At 39.6% G+C, this 14073-nt stretch overlaps 1 protein-coding gene across 1 annotated transcript in view; it reads right to left on the reverse strand.

Moving 5' to 3' along the window:
* The window catches only part of ROBO2 (roundabout guidance receptor 2), an 803551-nt gene that overhangs the window by 65399 nt on the left and 724079 nt on the right, over positions 1–14073 (reverse strand). Inside the window, exons 17-19 of the mRNA XM_078658968.1 lie at positions 11713–11895; positions 5278–5317; positions 2909–3039 (exon numbers count right to left, since the gene is read on the reverse strand). Coding sequence (XP_078515094.1) covers positions 2909–3039; positions 5278–5317; positions 11713–11895 — 354 coding nt within the window. The remainder of the gene's footprint in view (positions 1–2908; positions 3040–5277; positions 5318–11712; positions 11896–14073) is intronic.

Genomic DNA, 14073 nt, shown 5'->3' on the forward strand with positions numbered 1-14073 from the left:
AGCATTGGTTCATTTTTAAAACTTCTAATGCCATCTCTACGAAATGGACATTTGGTCCATTAAAATGAATCAAGTGCAGTGTTACAATGAAAAGCAACACTTTAATTATTTTTAGCTTCATTGAATGAAAAATACAATCACTCAAATAATCAGTAATGCACCTCAAACTGAACTAATTATTTACAACTGTGAAACTGAACACTGCAATAATGAGGGTTAAGCCCTCACCCTAAACTACAAGCTGCTCTCTCTTAACCCTATACCCCAAAACAACTCACTTCCTCAAAACCATGAAACTATACCTTAAATCCTTAATCCTATAGGTAAAACACTTGATCCTATACATTATATGCTTAACGTTTAAGCCCATAACTGTAACCCTACACTTTTAAACACTTCCCTTAACCTATAACTTCCTAACTTATATTTGTCCAATGTTAAATCCTTAATCCTCTACCACAAACCCTTAACCCTTTACCATCTGAATGTACATCCTTAAACGTTTAACTGTAACCCATGTACCAGTCCTTGACCCATTAACCAGTGCTAAAGTGCATGTGCTCTCTCGCCCAAACATGGTTTGATTGAGATATCTACAATTGGCATATTTAACTTACCTTTACGTTCGAAGTACAGTGCATTACAGGTGCACATGGCTTGAAATGAAATGCTAGTAGTGGGACTGTAGCCCTTAAACTTATCTTGGGAATGCCGCTGTAGAGCCTGTGTGTGCAGTTTACTCTGCCGTATCGACTTGGCACTTAAAACCCCTTGCCAAGCCTTACACACGCCTTTTATTAAATATAAGTCACCACTGAGGTAGGACCCAAGGTAGCCCATAGGGCAGTGTGCTGTGTAATCAGAAGGTAGGGCATGCGCTTCTACATTTTACATGTCCTGGTGGTGAACAACTCCCTAATTCATTTTTAACCACTGAGTGGCCTACTAGTCTCATAGGCTAACATTCGGGACTCCTTGTTACATTTAGTAAGCTGTAATTCCTAATTGAGAGAAAGTAGAGTTGTAATGTTTAGTACCTATAGAAGGCTAATGATAACTCTTCTTTAATCGTTAAGTTGGATTTGTCATTACTATTCTGAAAATGTCACTTTTAGAAAGTTAGGCATTTTCCTGCTCTTAGCTATTTGGCACATGCTGCCTCTCTGTGATCACTGGCTGGGCTGGGTGACAGATACATTTGTGTATTCCTCTAGAGAGCCACAAACAAAGGAAGACTGGGTGTGAATACATGCATCTTTCTGAGGGCGAGGGAGGAAGGATCTGGGCACAGCCTCACACTTACACCTGAATAGACTGAAACCTATCTACACACAAGGGGCTGCATACCCTCCTGCAGTGAGTGTGGAGCCAGGGCAGGAAGAAAGAACCTTTGTGTGCTTCAAAGACCCTTCTTTGAAGTCACCCTCACTTCAAAGGCATAACTGGATATAAGTACTGGACCTCTGACCCTACCAGCTTTGTACACTTCTGGACCTGAAACAAAGTTGCCAAGACGAGACAAAGAACTGCTGTGCTAAGGGCTGCCACACTGCTGGACTACTGCTCTGGAAGACTGCTGCCTTGCTGTGCTTTCCTGTTGCCTGCTGCTCTCTCTGACCGAACTTTCATCACTTGACCCAGAGTGGCTCCAAGGCCTAGCTGACTAGGCTCCTGTTCTTAGAAGACTCAAGGGCATCAAAGTGTTCCATCCTGTTCCTAGTTAATTGGAAGTGGACCCAGGTGCATGCTCCAGCGGAACAGAAGCATCCTGTGCACATTGGCTTCAGATTGGATGCATAACAAAACCGGAGGTGGTGGTTCCCGGGGCCCGGGGGGGTCAATGCGGCCCCCCATCATTCTTTCTTTAGCACCATAGAGGTGGTAGTTGCTTAGGCTTATAAGGCCCATGGAGGGGGGCACTGTGCACCCTCTCCTTTTTATCAATAAATCCCCAGGGAGGTGTTGGTTCCCTGGGCTTTATGAGCCGTAGGAGAGGGGCCCCATGTACCGCCCTCCTTTAAAAAAAAACCCTGGGGGCTGCATTCAAAACAAGCACAGGAGCCTGCACTTGTAAGTTTTGCCATGGATTCTCTGCTTTTCACAGGAAGTTGTTTTTATAGTGATTTTTGGACCTGATGGGGTCACAGGGGGCCCCACATCTAGGGGTCAGGGTATTCCTACCCTGTTCCTTTTCTTTTTATTAAATGTTTTTGTGGGGCTCGGATGAAGCTAAGTTCCAAGATGGCTGCCAACACTGCCTGGTTGAAGTGTATGCTGCCAATCAGATCTCAACATGAGATCTGTGCTTAGGCTCTGCCCAGATATCCTTATTTGTTTCCCATTTCTCAACAACTACTGAATGGATTTACATTGGATAACTGAAAGCATGATCAGCGAACCAAAATATATCTTCCTGCCAAATTTGGTGTAAATCCGTTCAGCGGTTAAGGCTGTAGTTGTGTTCAAATCTCCTATAGGAATTATCATGGGAAATAGTATTTTGTTTACCCCTTTTTCTCTGCCCTCGCTTGATAGATCACTCCAAAACTTTCTTCACACAACAAGACTCACTTGGACACATTTTTGCCGGACAAAGAGGAAGGATACCCCTGAACAGGAACTTTCTGCCATGAGTGAAGAATGCAGGAGGCCCAAGGCTACAGAGGGCCCCAAAACCTTCTGGGGCGACTGAATATCTGAGATATGGTAGACTCGGGGGCCTCCATCACATTCTGAAGGGGATGCATTATTCTATGTTACACCAATGAAATCGAATACATGTGAGCTGCTAAGAAGAGAAATCCCTCTTGTGCAATAAGGTTCATGGCAGATCGATTATGTTTTTAAAAGGACAGGAGATCGTTCTTGTGAAATCTTATTTTTGTATTGAATTATTCATAAGACTCACCTCCTCGGCCAAAATTCGCAAGATCATTCTGTCCGCCGCCATTGCTGTTATTTACAGGCATACTGGTTGCCGGCCATGAGTCTGCAAGCCAGGGGTAACTCGGGTCACTTGAATTTAACAACCCCGGTCGACTAAAGCAAAACAAAGAGGAAATTTTAAAAAGGTGCTTTGATGGAAACTGCACATCTAGGATTCAGAAGAATGTATTTATTGTTTGGGCATTTTTAGACACTCATAATAGTACTGAAAAATGTTTATCAGTCATTATTGCATGGCTTGGAGCAAGTTATACTTTTACATTATACTGAAATACATTTTTCACAGGAAATTGGAATAAGTGGTGGAAGTCCTTTTATGGGACACAAAGGGTATGTTGTTATCAGGCTCTTAATTACTGAACAAGGCAAAAGAAAGGACCAAAGGTTGTCCTGTGTGATTAGTGATCAAAATAAGGTGAGAGAAGTTCCATAATGTATTTACCATGCCTTGTCCATTTAAGTGTAATTTCAAGATTGGTAAATTGTAAAACTGTTCTGTCATCAGAGGTTACCGTATTTTCTGGCGTATAAGATGACTTTTTAACCCTTGAAAATCTTTTCAAAAGTTGGGGGTCGTCTTATACGCCGGTATCATTTAATAAGCAATCGAATATAGCCCAAACCCTATATTTTAAAAGGAAAAGTGGGGGGTCGTCTTATACGCCCAGTCATCTTATACGCCAGAAAATACGGTACTTAGATGTAAAACATTCTCGAATGAGGAAGAACTGAGTGATATGGACTGGAACACGAGATTCGATTCTAACAGCTGATTATGCAACGTTATGACATATATTCCAATACACATTCCTCCTTAAACTTGGAGTAAGTTGCCCTTCGGAAAAAATCGCAGAGACATGAACAATTTCCCCAGAACTGAGAATCTAAACTCGGGCTTTGTGTCTGTCTATGGATTTCATGTGGGACTCTGCATGTAATGGTATTCATCAAATTGCATACAACATTTAAGCCATGCCACAATACTATTTCAGGTAACTAATAATTTACTTGAGGACTTAAAAGAAAGAATCAAATTTCAAATTGGTTTAGCAGTCAAAACAACACAAACACGTTTCAATTTTTTAAAATTCACGTTAGAAGGTATTATATTTGTTGTATGCATGGAGAACATAACTCGCTCCCAATACTTCATGTCAATTTATTTTAGAAACGCTATATATAGTCAAGGTGCATTTTTTATATATTCCATGTAAACCATCTACTGGAAAAAAAAATACAAACTATATACTGCCAGTTGGGTGAATATCATGTGGAAAGTCTGTTTGCTGAAGGAGCAGGCATTGTGTGATGTGAACACTCAACTCAAATCATTTATTAAAGGATATGCATGACATCAGGAGATGACTGATGTAAGAAAACTGAGGTAAGGCATCAAACGGATACATTATGCGGCCATGCATAGCAACTTTATGGCCTATGATAAAAACCTGAAAGCAATAACAGAATTTTAATTGTAAAGACGAATACGGGCCTAGTTCACAAAGAGTCTTTCAAGGGCGGGGTCTCCGCACTCGGGGCAGAATCAAAAGGGGGGGTGGATCTTAAATATATAAGTGTTGAGATCCAGTCATTATCGGAGTGTGTTTAGCAAGGCCTATTTCCTCGGCTTGCCTTTGCCAATACCTCTCAATGTAATGTGTCTTCATGTAGAAAAATAACAAATTGCAACATGATCACGCATTTCAGACAGACCTCGTCTACTGCAACCCCTAAGAGAAACATTTGTTTCCATGGCAACATCATTCAGACGCGGCAGTTGCTCACGTGCCACATTAACTAGTCCTCATTAAACTTAATCACTTTTTGCGAACATATTGATCAAAAGGGAGATTGAAAGTTATTATGATGGCCTAATTACAATCTTCATATTGGCAAAGTGGAAGCAGATGAGAATGTATTGGGTGGTGATCAGTTCTAAGCAGATTCCATCAAGTAGCCAAAGTTTCCGATTGCGGCTTCATAACTCTCCTGCACATTCATCATCCATGAATCATTTATTCTGTGATCGATTAGGTGTAAATGTTCACTCACAGCAATTTAGTCTCAGCCAATAAGGGGTCTTAAGCAACAGCAACTTCATTTGCTAATGTCTAATTAATGCAATAAACATTCTGCTAACAAATGAACACATTCTGTGTGATATTTACTAATTTCCTCTTAGCCATTTGGGAGGCGTGAAACATCTGGACTTGATTCCTCTAAAATGCACAACAGATATATCATTATGCCCCATGCTATGTCCTCTGAGAATGCCTACACGTGCTTTTACGTTCAGGAGGTTGGCTGTCAGACAATTTCTTGTACACATACCTTCCATTGCTCATTAGTCCTTCTCCTCTTTGAAATGTGACTGTTGTTTGGGATAAGAAAGGAAACAATTTGTTAGAAAAACCAATAACAATGTGTAATACTAGACTTCTAGTTGGTAAAAATGTAAACATTAGGGTGCTAGATTTTTCTGTATTTGCATGGGTGTGCTGCACTGAGAAATTGAATTACTACTAATTAAATGTTAATAATTACAATAAAATGATCATAACGAAATATTTCTGTTTTCGAAGGATAAAGGGTTGAACTGAATACACAATTCGTAGTTGTTCCACACTGTCAAGATGCATTGAACAGAAATATCACAATACATTTTAGTCTTGTAATTATAAAACAATCTACTGTCAGCTTGCTTATGCATTTCTTGTTTATTTCCAGACTTCTATAAGTAGATGAATTCATTACATTTTTAAAAACTCTTCTAGATCTACCTTCAGCTCTTAACTAATTGAGCAGAATTAAACTACTGCAATCTGGCATAGCTGGGAATCTGAAGAATATCTTTTAATATGACCTATCATTCTGGGTGCACCTCTCAAAAGAATTAAAGCCAGTTTTGCCATGAATTAGGGCAACTTAATTTGTGGATTCTGGCATTTGTGGTTCCAGCACCGGTATTTCATGTTAGAGCGGTTTCCCTGAAAAGAGATTAATGTAGACCACAATGCAAAATAGGTTCAGCCACATGTCTCCTTTGGATTGAAAAAACACTGCCATGACCCTTGGGGTAAATCCTCAAACTGGTAGAGTAAGGCAGACAAAATAGTGCATTGCAGCAGACATTCAGTATAGCTGCAAGGATGGCCAGTCTGCAAAGAGAGCTGGAGAGACTCCTGCTGTCCAGTAAAGGAATAACAATGACACTATTTACAAAGGGCACACCCTATATGCAACTTCAGCAGTCAATGTTTAGAATATAAAGAATGTACTTCCAGTGATGTCAGAATGGATTTAAACTTGAAGTACTTTGGCGTCTAACAATTACTCAGCCACATGCGTTGTACTGTAAATAGTAATGCTCCCTCTGTGAAGTATACACATAGAATTAGAGCCTACGACACTGCTAAACTACTCTAAAGTAAGTGAAACCTTTCTTTAAACTATAAGCGCCATTTTATGCTGTAAACACCATGTTGCTCTTAGTGGTGTAATAATGGAAGTCTTGCCTTTACGAATACACTCTATTGCGAGGCAACAGTCAGATCTCTGTTAATTCTTGCCCACAAGCATGGGATTACAAAATATATTTTTTTAAATGTTGATGGGAAACATTGCCATAATGTAGTGATTTGCATCTCACAGAGTGCACATATCAGCATGCCCTCAGAGAATCAGTGTTCTAAGAGCAACGCAGACTAAGTGCTTTCCTGCTGCCGAAAGGAACATATTTTATCCTTCCACTTAGTTATTTTATCCACAGTCTAAAGTCTCGTTTTAGTTATTTAGTTTCCTCTCTACTTAAAATCGAATGAAAAAAAAATCACCCTTCTGCACAAACGTAATGAACAGGTTCTAAAAAATATGATTTTTCAATAACAAAAAAATATTCTTTGGGCCAGCTAGTTAATTGGCTGCAGTGGTTGCACAGAACAAAGTTAAAGGCAGAGTCATACTTTTAATGGGATCTGCTAGAAGGTTAAAGAGAGGATTAACTCTCAGACCCACTATTTAATAGGAGGGGTGAAAGCGCAAAGCTTGGAAGCAGTGCAAACTGCTTGCTTGGTCTTCATCTTTGGGTATTGGTCTGATTCACATTTTTTTCAATATAGCACTGCATTAGAACAGACCCAATGTACACAACAGAACGCGTGCAACATTTCATACTTTATTCCGGGTACTGCAATGGCAGCGTTCCCCAGCATCATATGACAGTCCATGCATAATAACATGTCTTGTAGATCAATGAGGTGTATTTTGCATAAAAATCGTTGTCATTTCCCACGCGAGATGATTTAGTAGCGAGTATTTGGCTATCTCTTACAGACCACACAGTCCTCTAAAAAATAGAAATGTTATTGTTGCAGGCTTCGACCCCTCCTGCTTTTCTGATAAGCTATTTTGCTATTATTAAAGATTTTTTTTCACTTTTAATAAGTATTAATTTTAAGTAGATAATAAACATGCACACATTAGAGCAAACCTTTAGATAGAACACTAATGGCGGACCGATTGTCTACTCTCACATCTGTTATTTCTGGACGCAAAATCTATTTTTATTGTTTAATACTGAATTCTTCTGCGTTTCAATGTGTTTTTATTTCTAGCTAATACTTTTACAAGTTTGCTCAGAACAAAAGGTGCATGTTTAAGTCAAAGGCATGCAATTTACAATGGTACATATTCATGCATGTTAGCTTGTAATTTGATGGATGATGACTGGCTATTGTATATAACTTTAAAAAAATGCCCCCCAGCAACTATGGTGTTGGTACATATGACGTACGCATGATGATGATGACTAATTCTTGCCACATGCCCACTGACCCCAAGTCCCACGCCATTTAATGCCCAATGTCTGGTCACATACAACACTCCACATGTTCTGGACCCACGAGAGATGTGATGATATGTGGTCATACCTCTCAAGTGTCCATTAGATTTTGGGATGTCTCTGATAAGGGATGTCCCTGATTTCAAATAAAAAAAGAATGTGTATTGAGCCCATCTCTGACATGTATCTTTGTAAACATGCTACAATTCAAAATAAAGAAAACACACTTTGCTTGGTTACAATACTTTTGAGTGGTAAGAAGGTTGTCATCTTTTTTCAATTCAATTTTTGTTTGCCCATGTCCGAATTTCTAAAGCCAGCCACTGTTTTTGTCCATTGATCAAGATTGTTAAAGTGGGCTGCATTCCATATAATGTGTTACTTGCTCCAATGACTTAAATGGAAGAATTGAGAGGTATGGGTGTTGAGACTATCTCTATCTTCAATAGAGAAAGTCCTTCCATTCCAAAACTGCCATTGACAAGATCTGAGTGAAGAGTGTTGAAAGAGGGAATACCTGCTTTGTGCCAGCTTCCCTTCTTTATGCCATGTGAAACCATGTGGTGCATGGTTGTATCTGGGGAATCTGAGCAAAGGGTGAACATGAAAAACAAGGAGTTTGTGCCAGTTTGGCTTAACAATCAAACTCATGATGCTACATTGATGCTTCTGAGTTAAAAATTATTTAAGAAGCAACACCATATGGCTGAAATGTCTGCATACATTTATTCCCTCCCTCATATTATCTATGCCAGGTTTCAGAGAGCAAATTTAGTTTCATGAAATTGCTTTTGAAAAATAGGAGATGTAATGTTACAAAATTACAAGTGATCTCCAAAAGACCTATTCATAGTGTATTTTTTGTGAAGGATTCTTTACAGGTTTCAGTGTTATCCGGAATCAGTTTCCTTGGAAACCTGGCGGAGTATATCCAGGGAAAAAGGGTTTCAATGTTGGAAAACCATCAGAAATCAGTTTATAAACACCAATTTCCATGACTTTTCCCCATTCTATAAGTGGAAATCCAGAACAGTGTGGTAATACCGCATCCGGTTATAAACACAAATCATGGTATTGCTGAAACCGGCAGTGAGATTACTCGACCTGATTTCCAGAGGACCTCATCATGAAAGATAGCATTCATTGAACTGTAGCTTCATTTCGCAATATTGGTCACTGCTGAAATGGCATTAACATTAAGACAGAAATGATTGTAATGAGATGCTGGTGAGGAAGTAGACTAATGGACTATACCTGCAGGGGTGAAGGTGAACGACTGAACTGAAAAACAAGAAAGTAAGATTGTGAGTTACCAACCCTGGCCACAAGCACCATTGGGTGTTGTATTGCTTTTGGCATGCTGGGACCTTTTAGCTAACAGGCACACAGGGAGTCACAGAAGTTAACAGGAAATAGGGTGTTGCTGGCAAAAGTTGAAAAAGTTGAACCATTTCAGGCACATTGTATAAATTGATTATGGGTTGTATGCTTTCCAATTCAACATGTATAACCTTACGACAATTTGCCCAAGTACTCCTAACATTTCTGGAGTTTTACTTTTGTAGCAATAGAGATTGCATATTCTGTTTGATCACTAATAAAAACACACTGCTATTTGAATAACATTTTTCATACACAATTGAATCTCTAGAAAAGAGACCATATCAAATTGCAGAACTAATCAAATGGGATGAAATCTAAAAAAAACTGAAGCAAACCATATAGAAACAGTAAGAGGAGGCATTTTCATAAGTCTCCAGTGCTTACACATTAACATCCATGATTCATAGGTAAACCCCCATGAGAAGAATAGAAAACGAGACATGCAATTGGGAATGTGACAATCAGTGATGACCATCCGTCTTTACCATTCAAATTTAAATATTGCAAACATAAGTATTTCTACAATTGTTGTTAGATTCTCCTTGCGCTGTAAAAAGGCATGCTATTATAAACGATCTGTAACTTTTAGAACAACCACTTCCTTTGTATTGACAGGAGATACATTCTAAACATTTAGCCATATTAATTTTGGACCTTGTCGGTGTTGATAGATGATGCTACTCCCTGCTACCATAGATTTTCGAATCTTAGTTTGGCGCAAATATATAAATATGCACTGCTATACAGATAGCATGTCCATTATTGGCAGCATTGAACTGTTTACCAGAGTGCAGAAAAAAAGCATTGATCCAATGTACCCAGTTCCTTTCAGAGTTGGCACAGACGTCGAAATTTGCTGAATAAAAATCTAGATAAGAGGCTAATCTGCCACTTAGTGTTTCTCTGAGGTGGGTTTCCGAGAAATGAAAGGCTTCTAATTGGCGACACAAAGGTGGATGTATTTACTAATTCTTCTAGAAACAAACAATTGAGCCGGGCAGATTTAGAAAGTTGGAGGTATACTGAGGTAGAGGGACAGCTCTCCACCTAAAAACAGGAAATAACCACATATCTCATACCTGGTATTTATTTTGAAAAATTTGGCACTCCAAGCTTGTGAGTGTTTAGTTTTGCCAGAAAAATCATCTTAGAAATGAGGCACCAAATGCCATGTTCTAATTTGAGCACAAGTTGTCACAGCAGGGGGCATATCAATTTAATTCCTCAAAGAATATATTTTAGCAAGGATCTTAGAAGGTTTCAGTAACCTCCCATGTGTGCCTCGGAAGTATGCATTGGGAGACTGCAATGTCTTGTGGGGAATCCATGATCCACCCACAGACTCTGGGGATCCATGACACTCCACAGACTAGATATTTGGAGCACAAGGTGTAACCCTCAGCAGGGGGAAATACACAATTTACTCCTCTAAGAGAATCTTTAGCTGTGATCCTAAAAGGTTCCAGTGAATCAGAAGAACTAAGGGGTCGATTAGGATGGCGGGCGGACCCGAGTCCATCCGCCATCCCCGCGGTTTTGAGGCCGGCCGCCAGACATGTGGCGGTCCCGCACCATGAATCAGGATGCAACCGCCACCCTGGCAATCGCATTCCGCAGTTTAACATTGCGGCAGGTGCTTCCACCGCAAGGCCAAATTGCTATGTTGTGCATTTCCATGCACAACGTGACAGGCACTGCGTGGTGCCTGCCACCTTGTGCATGGAAATGGTACCCCCCAAGTGCTTGCCCCACCCCCGGGGGCCTGCAATGGGCCACCAAAGCACATTCCCACCAGCCTATTCATTATAATATGGCAGGTGGTATTACTCGTTACGCTATCATAATGAGCCCCTAAGTGAGAAACTATCTTGTCCTCTGTGGATCCATGGTTCCCCTCAGACTGGATTTGAATAGGCACAGTTATGTAGAGCAGTGACCAGTGAAGTATATATTTGGATACACAGCACTACAGGCCTGTTTGTCCATGTGTCTGGGCTACTCAGAGAAGAAAGTGTGATCCATTTTGTAACTTTTACCATCACCCTCCTGCCCACACCAAAGAGAGGCTATGGGGAATTCTAGTCAAACACCAATGGAACAGGTAAGGGTATAACTTCTGAGCCTTGAGCAGCCCTAACGGTACTGTGTATACAATCCAATATTTTATTTAGGGCATTCCTTTATTTCTTCTCTGTCATAGTTAAAAAAACATAGCAGTATTTTGTATTCTTTCTGAAATAAGGAAGAAACATTCACCAACATGAAGGCAATGGATCGTTCTAACAATCTCAAGGGAAGAGGCACAAGTTCACACAAGGCTAATTCCCTGTGAACAATTCACAGTGTAACCGCACACCCATGTAAAGTCTGTTGCTCACATGTTGCCTAATTATTACTTCACCATAACACATGTTATGGCCTACTTCCAGTAGTCGGTTTCACAATGCTCAGAAAACTACATCCAACATTTGTTATATTTTGAAAGTTGGATATAGTACCTCAAACTCTTTTGGAGAAATGGGTAATGTATTCATTCATCTTACCCGCATAATTGCTAAGACCCTTTCTCTTCTTTCTGCGCCAATACAACCAGATGCTGAATCCCATAAGAATAACCCAGCATGCACCGCCAATACCAGCGATGAAGGCAGGTTGCTTGACCACATCTGTGATTTGCTCAGTTATGCTGTTGTTATTTTCCGTGATGACAACCTCATTTCGGCTTCCTGTTAAAAAAAAATAATGCCTTGTCAGTTTATAGTTAATGGGTTCAAAATACTTAATACTTTTTCCCTTCCTTTTGGGTTAGTAGCTAAAAAAAAATTGCACACAATGTAACGTGGTTTCCTATAACCGTAAAGAGCTGATATCACGTCCATTCAATTTAGGATGCAAAGAGGCCACCAACATTCTAAAAAAAAGTGTGTGGGTGGGACATCCACCACTTTTTGTCACATGCCTCACATCCAAGAACCTCTAAATAAGGGACTATGAATTACTTTGAACTTAATGTGCTCTTCGGTTGACTCGCATTCATTTTTAAGACCTGAAAAGAGACCCGTCTAGACGCAATCAATGTGACACAATTAGAGTAAAGAAAGGATGCCAAGAGAATTTGAGAGCAAAATCTCAAATGACTAAAGATGTAGGAGTTTGAAGTAGTGAGTGGGTAAGACACATCTTCTCAGTGGCCTAGGAAACATTAGGCAGAGGGAGTGTAGTGAGCCCAAAGCAGTGGGGTGTAAGGGGGGCATGCATTAGAGTGTCAGGGCCATTGTAATAGACTGAGAAGGCGACCAACTATGACGTTTGGATACAGAAAAGCAACAGGGAGCATGTTATATGCGGATTGATTTCACCAGTAATAAGTATTGTTCTTATTTTTAAATAACTCTCGTATAGCAAACATTCTACCATTAGTATGGCATTGCAATGCCTTGTATTGACCTTCCGTGTGAGTCCAAATCCTTTCTCTCTAACCCAGGGTCTGATTTAGTTTTGCAGAGGAGTGCAATCACACATTTAATGAGTTATAGACTCAGTTGCAACAATATCCTTCGGGTGCAGAGTGGTTGTTTTTTCAGTATTTTGTGGTAAGCTACCACAAAATAATGAGCTTTGTAGTTTGACATGGCACAATGATAGTAATACGCGTTTGCAGTAATGTTCTATTATGGCAGAAGTTTATAAATATTAATGCTTAGTGCGGCCTTTTATTTTCAAACACACAGGATTTTTTTTTAATGCATGCAGCTATTGTTGAGGAATAGAGAAGATTTAAGAGTTTTACTCAAATATCGCTAAAATAGATTTCCTTATACATTCATACATTTAGAACAAATGAACTCACATTTATTTTACATTCTAACATTAGTGGGCATGCATTTGGAACACACGAACTCAAATGTATTTTACATTCTAACATTAGTTGGCATGGTTATGCGTTTACACAATAAACGAATGACAGAAGAATGCTATTCTGAATAATGTGCGCATTCAATGTGCGGTGCCAGCAAGATTACATGGCCAAAAACAGACCCCATGTGAATTTAACTGTGAATCTGAGAGAGAACAGAGAACTCATTCCTCTGTTCATCACTTGCCTTAATGCTCAGTTGGTGAAAATGAGCTAAAGCTTCGTGTTTTTTAAGCGGGCGCCTGAGACATCACTGTAATGAACAATATGTCATGATTTTGCTAATGTTGTTAATAATTTGTGTGAATCAGCGTTCTTTCTGTAAGTTCATCCAAGTCTGAAATTGCCAGTGCGACTTTTCACCCATGTAAATTAGCAATTAGCCCTGGCTCTGGGCAGAAGCTTAGTTCTAGTGCTTTCAAGAAATGTTTTCAAAATAAACCATAAAGAAAAGGGAGGTTCATCTCTAGTACCTTTAACAACAGGAAACCTGACAGGAACAATGACTGGTTCAAAGAGCAAATCTAATAATTCAGCATGGCCAGGGAATAATTAGCTGCGAAGTGAATGGACACCATAATAGAAGATTCTGCAGTACATGTGGGTAAAGGTATGACTTGCTAAACTCGTTTAGTTACAAGTTTCACCTTAACATGCATGTTACCTCTCCCATGGAAACATTTTCATCCTCTTATGTAGCCGCTAAAAACCTAGCAGCGGGTAGGATTCCCTTTGGCTATTGGTTTGTAAATGTAACCAGAATCACAAGATGGAAATATATTACTATATTACACATGTTACATACTATATATTTTTATATTATCCTTTTTGGGGGGGGAGGGGGTAGTTAGATGTGCTCAAATTGAAGCTAACAATGAGCTCTGCTCAAAATAGCATGTTTAGTTATTTGCTACTTTTCATGAATGCATTGTTAATAACATTGTTAATAAAAAAAGCATAATTGGGAGGGCTAGTGGATTTATGTGAT

The sequence above is a fragment of the Lissotriton helveticus genome, chromosome 8, assembly GCF_964261635.1.
Source record: "Lissotriton helveticus chromosome 8, aLisHel1.1, whole genome shotgun sequence".
NCBI classification, from domain to species: domain Eukaryota; kingdom Metazoa; phylum Chordata; class Amphibia; order Caudata; family Salamandridae; genus Lissotriton; species Lissotriton helveticus.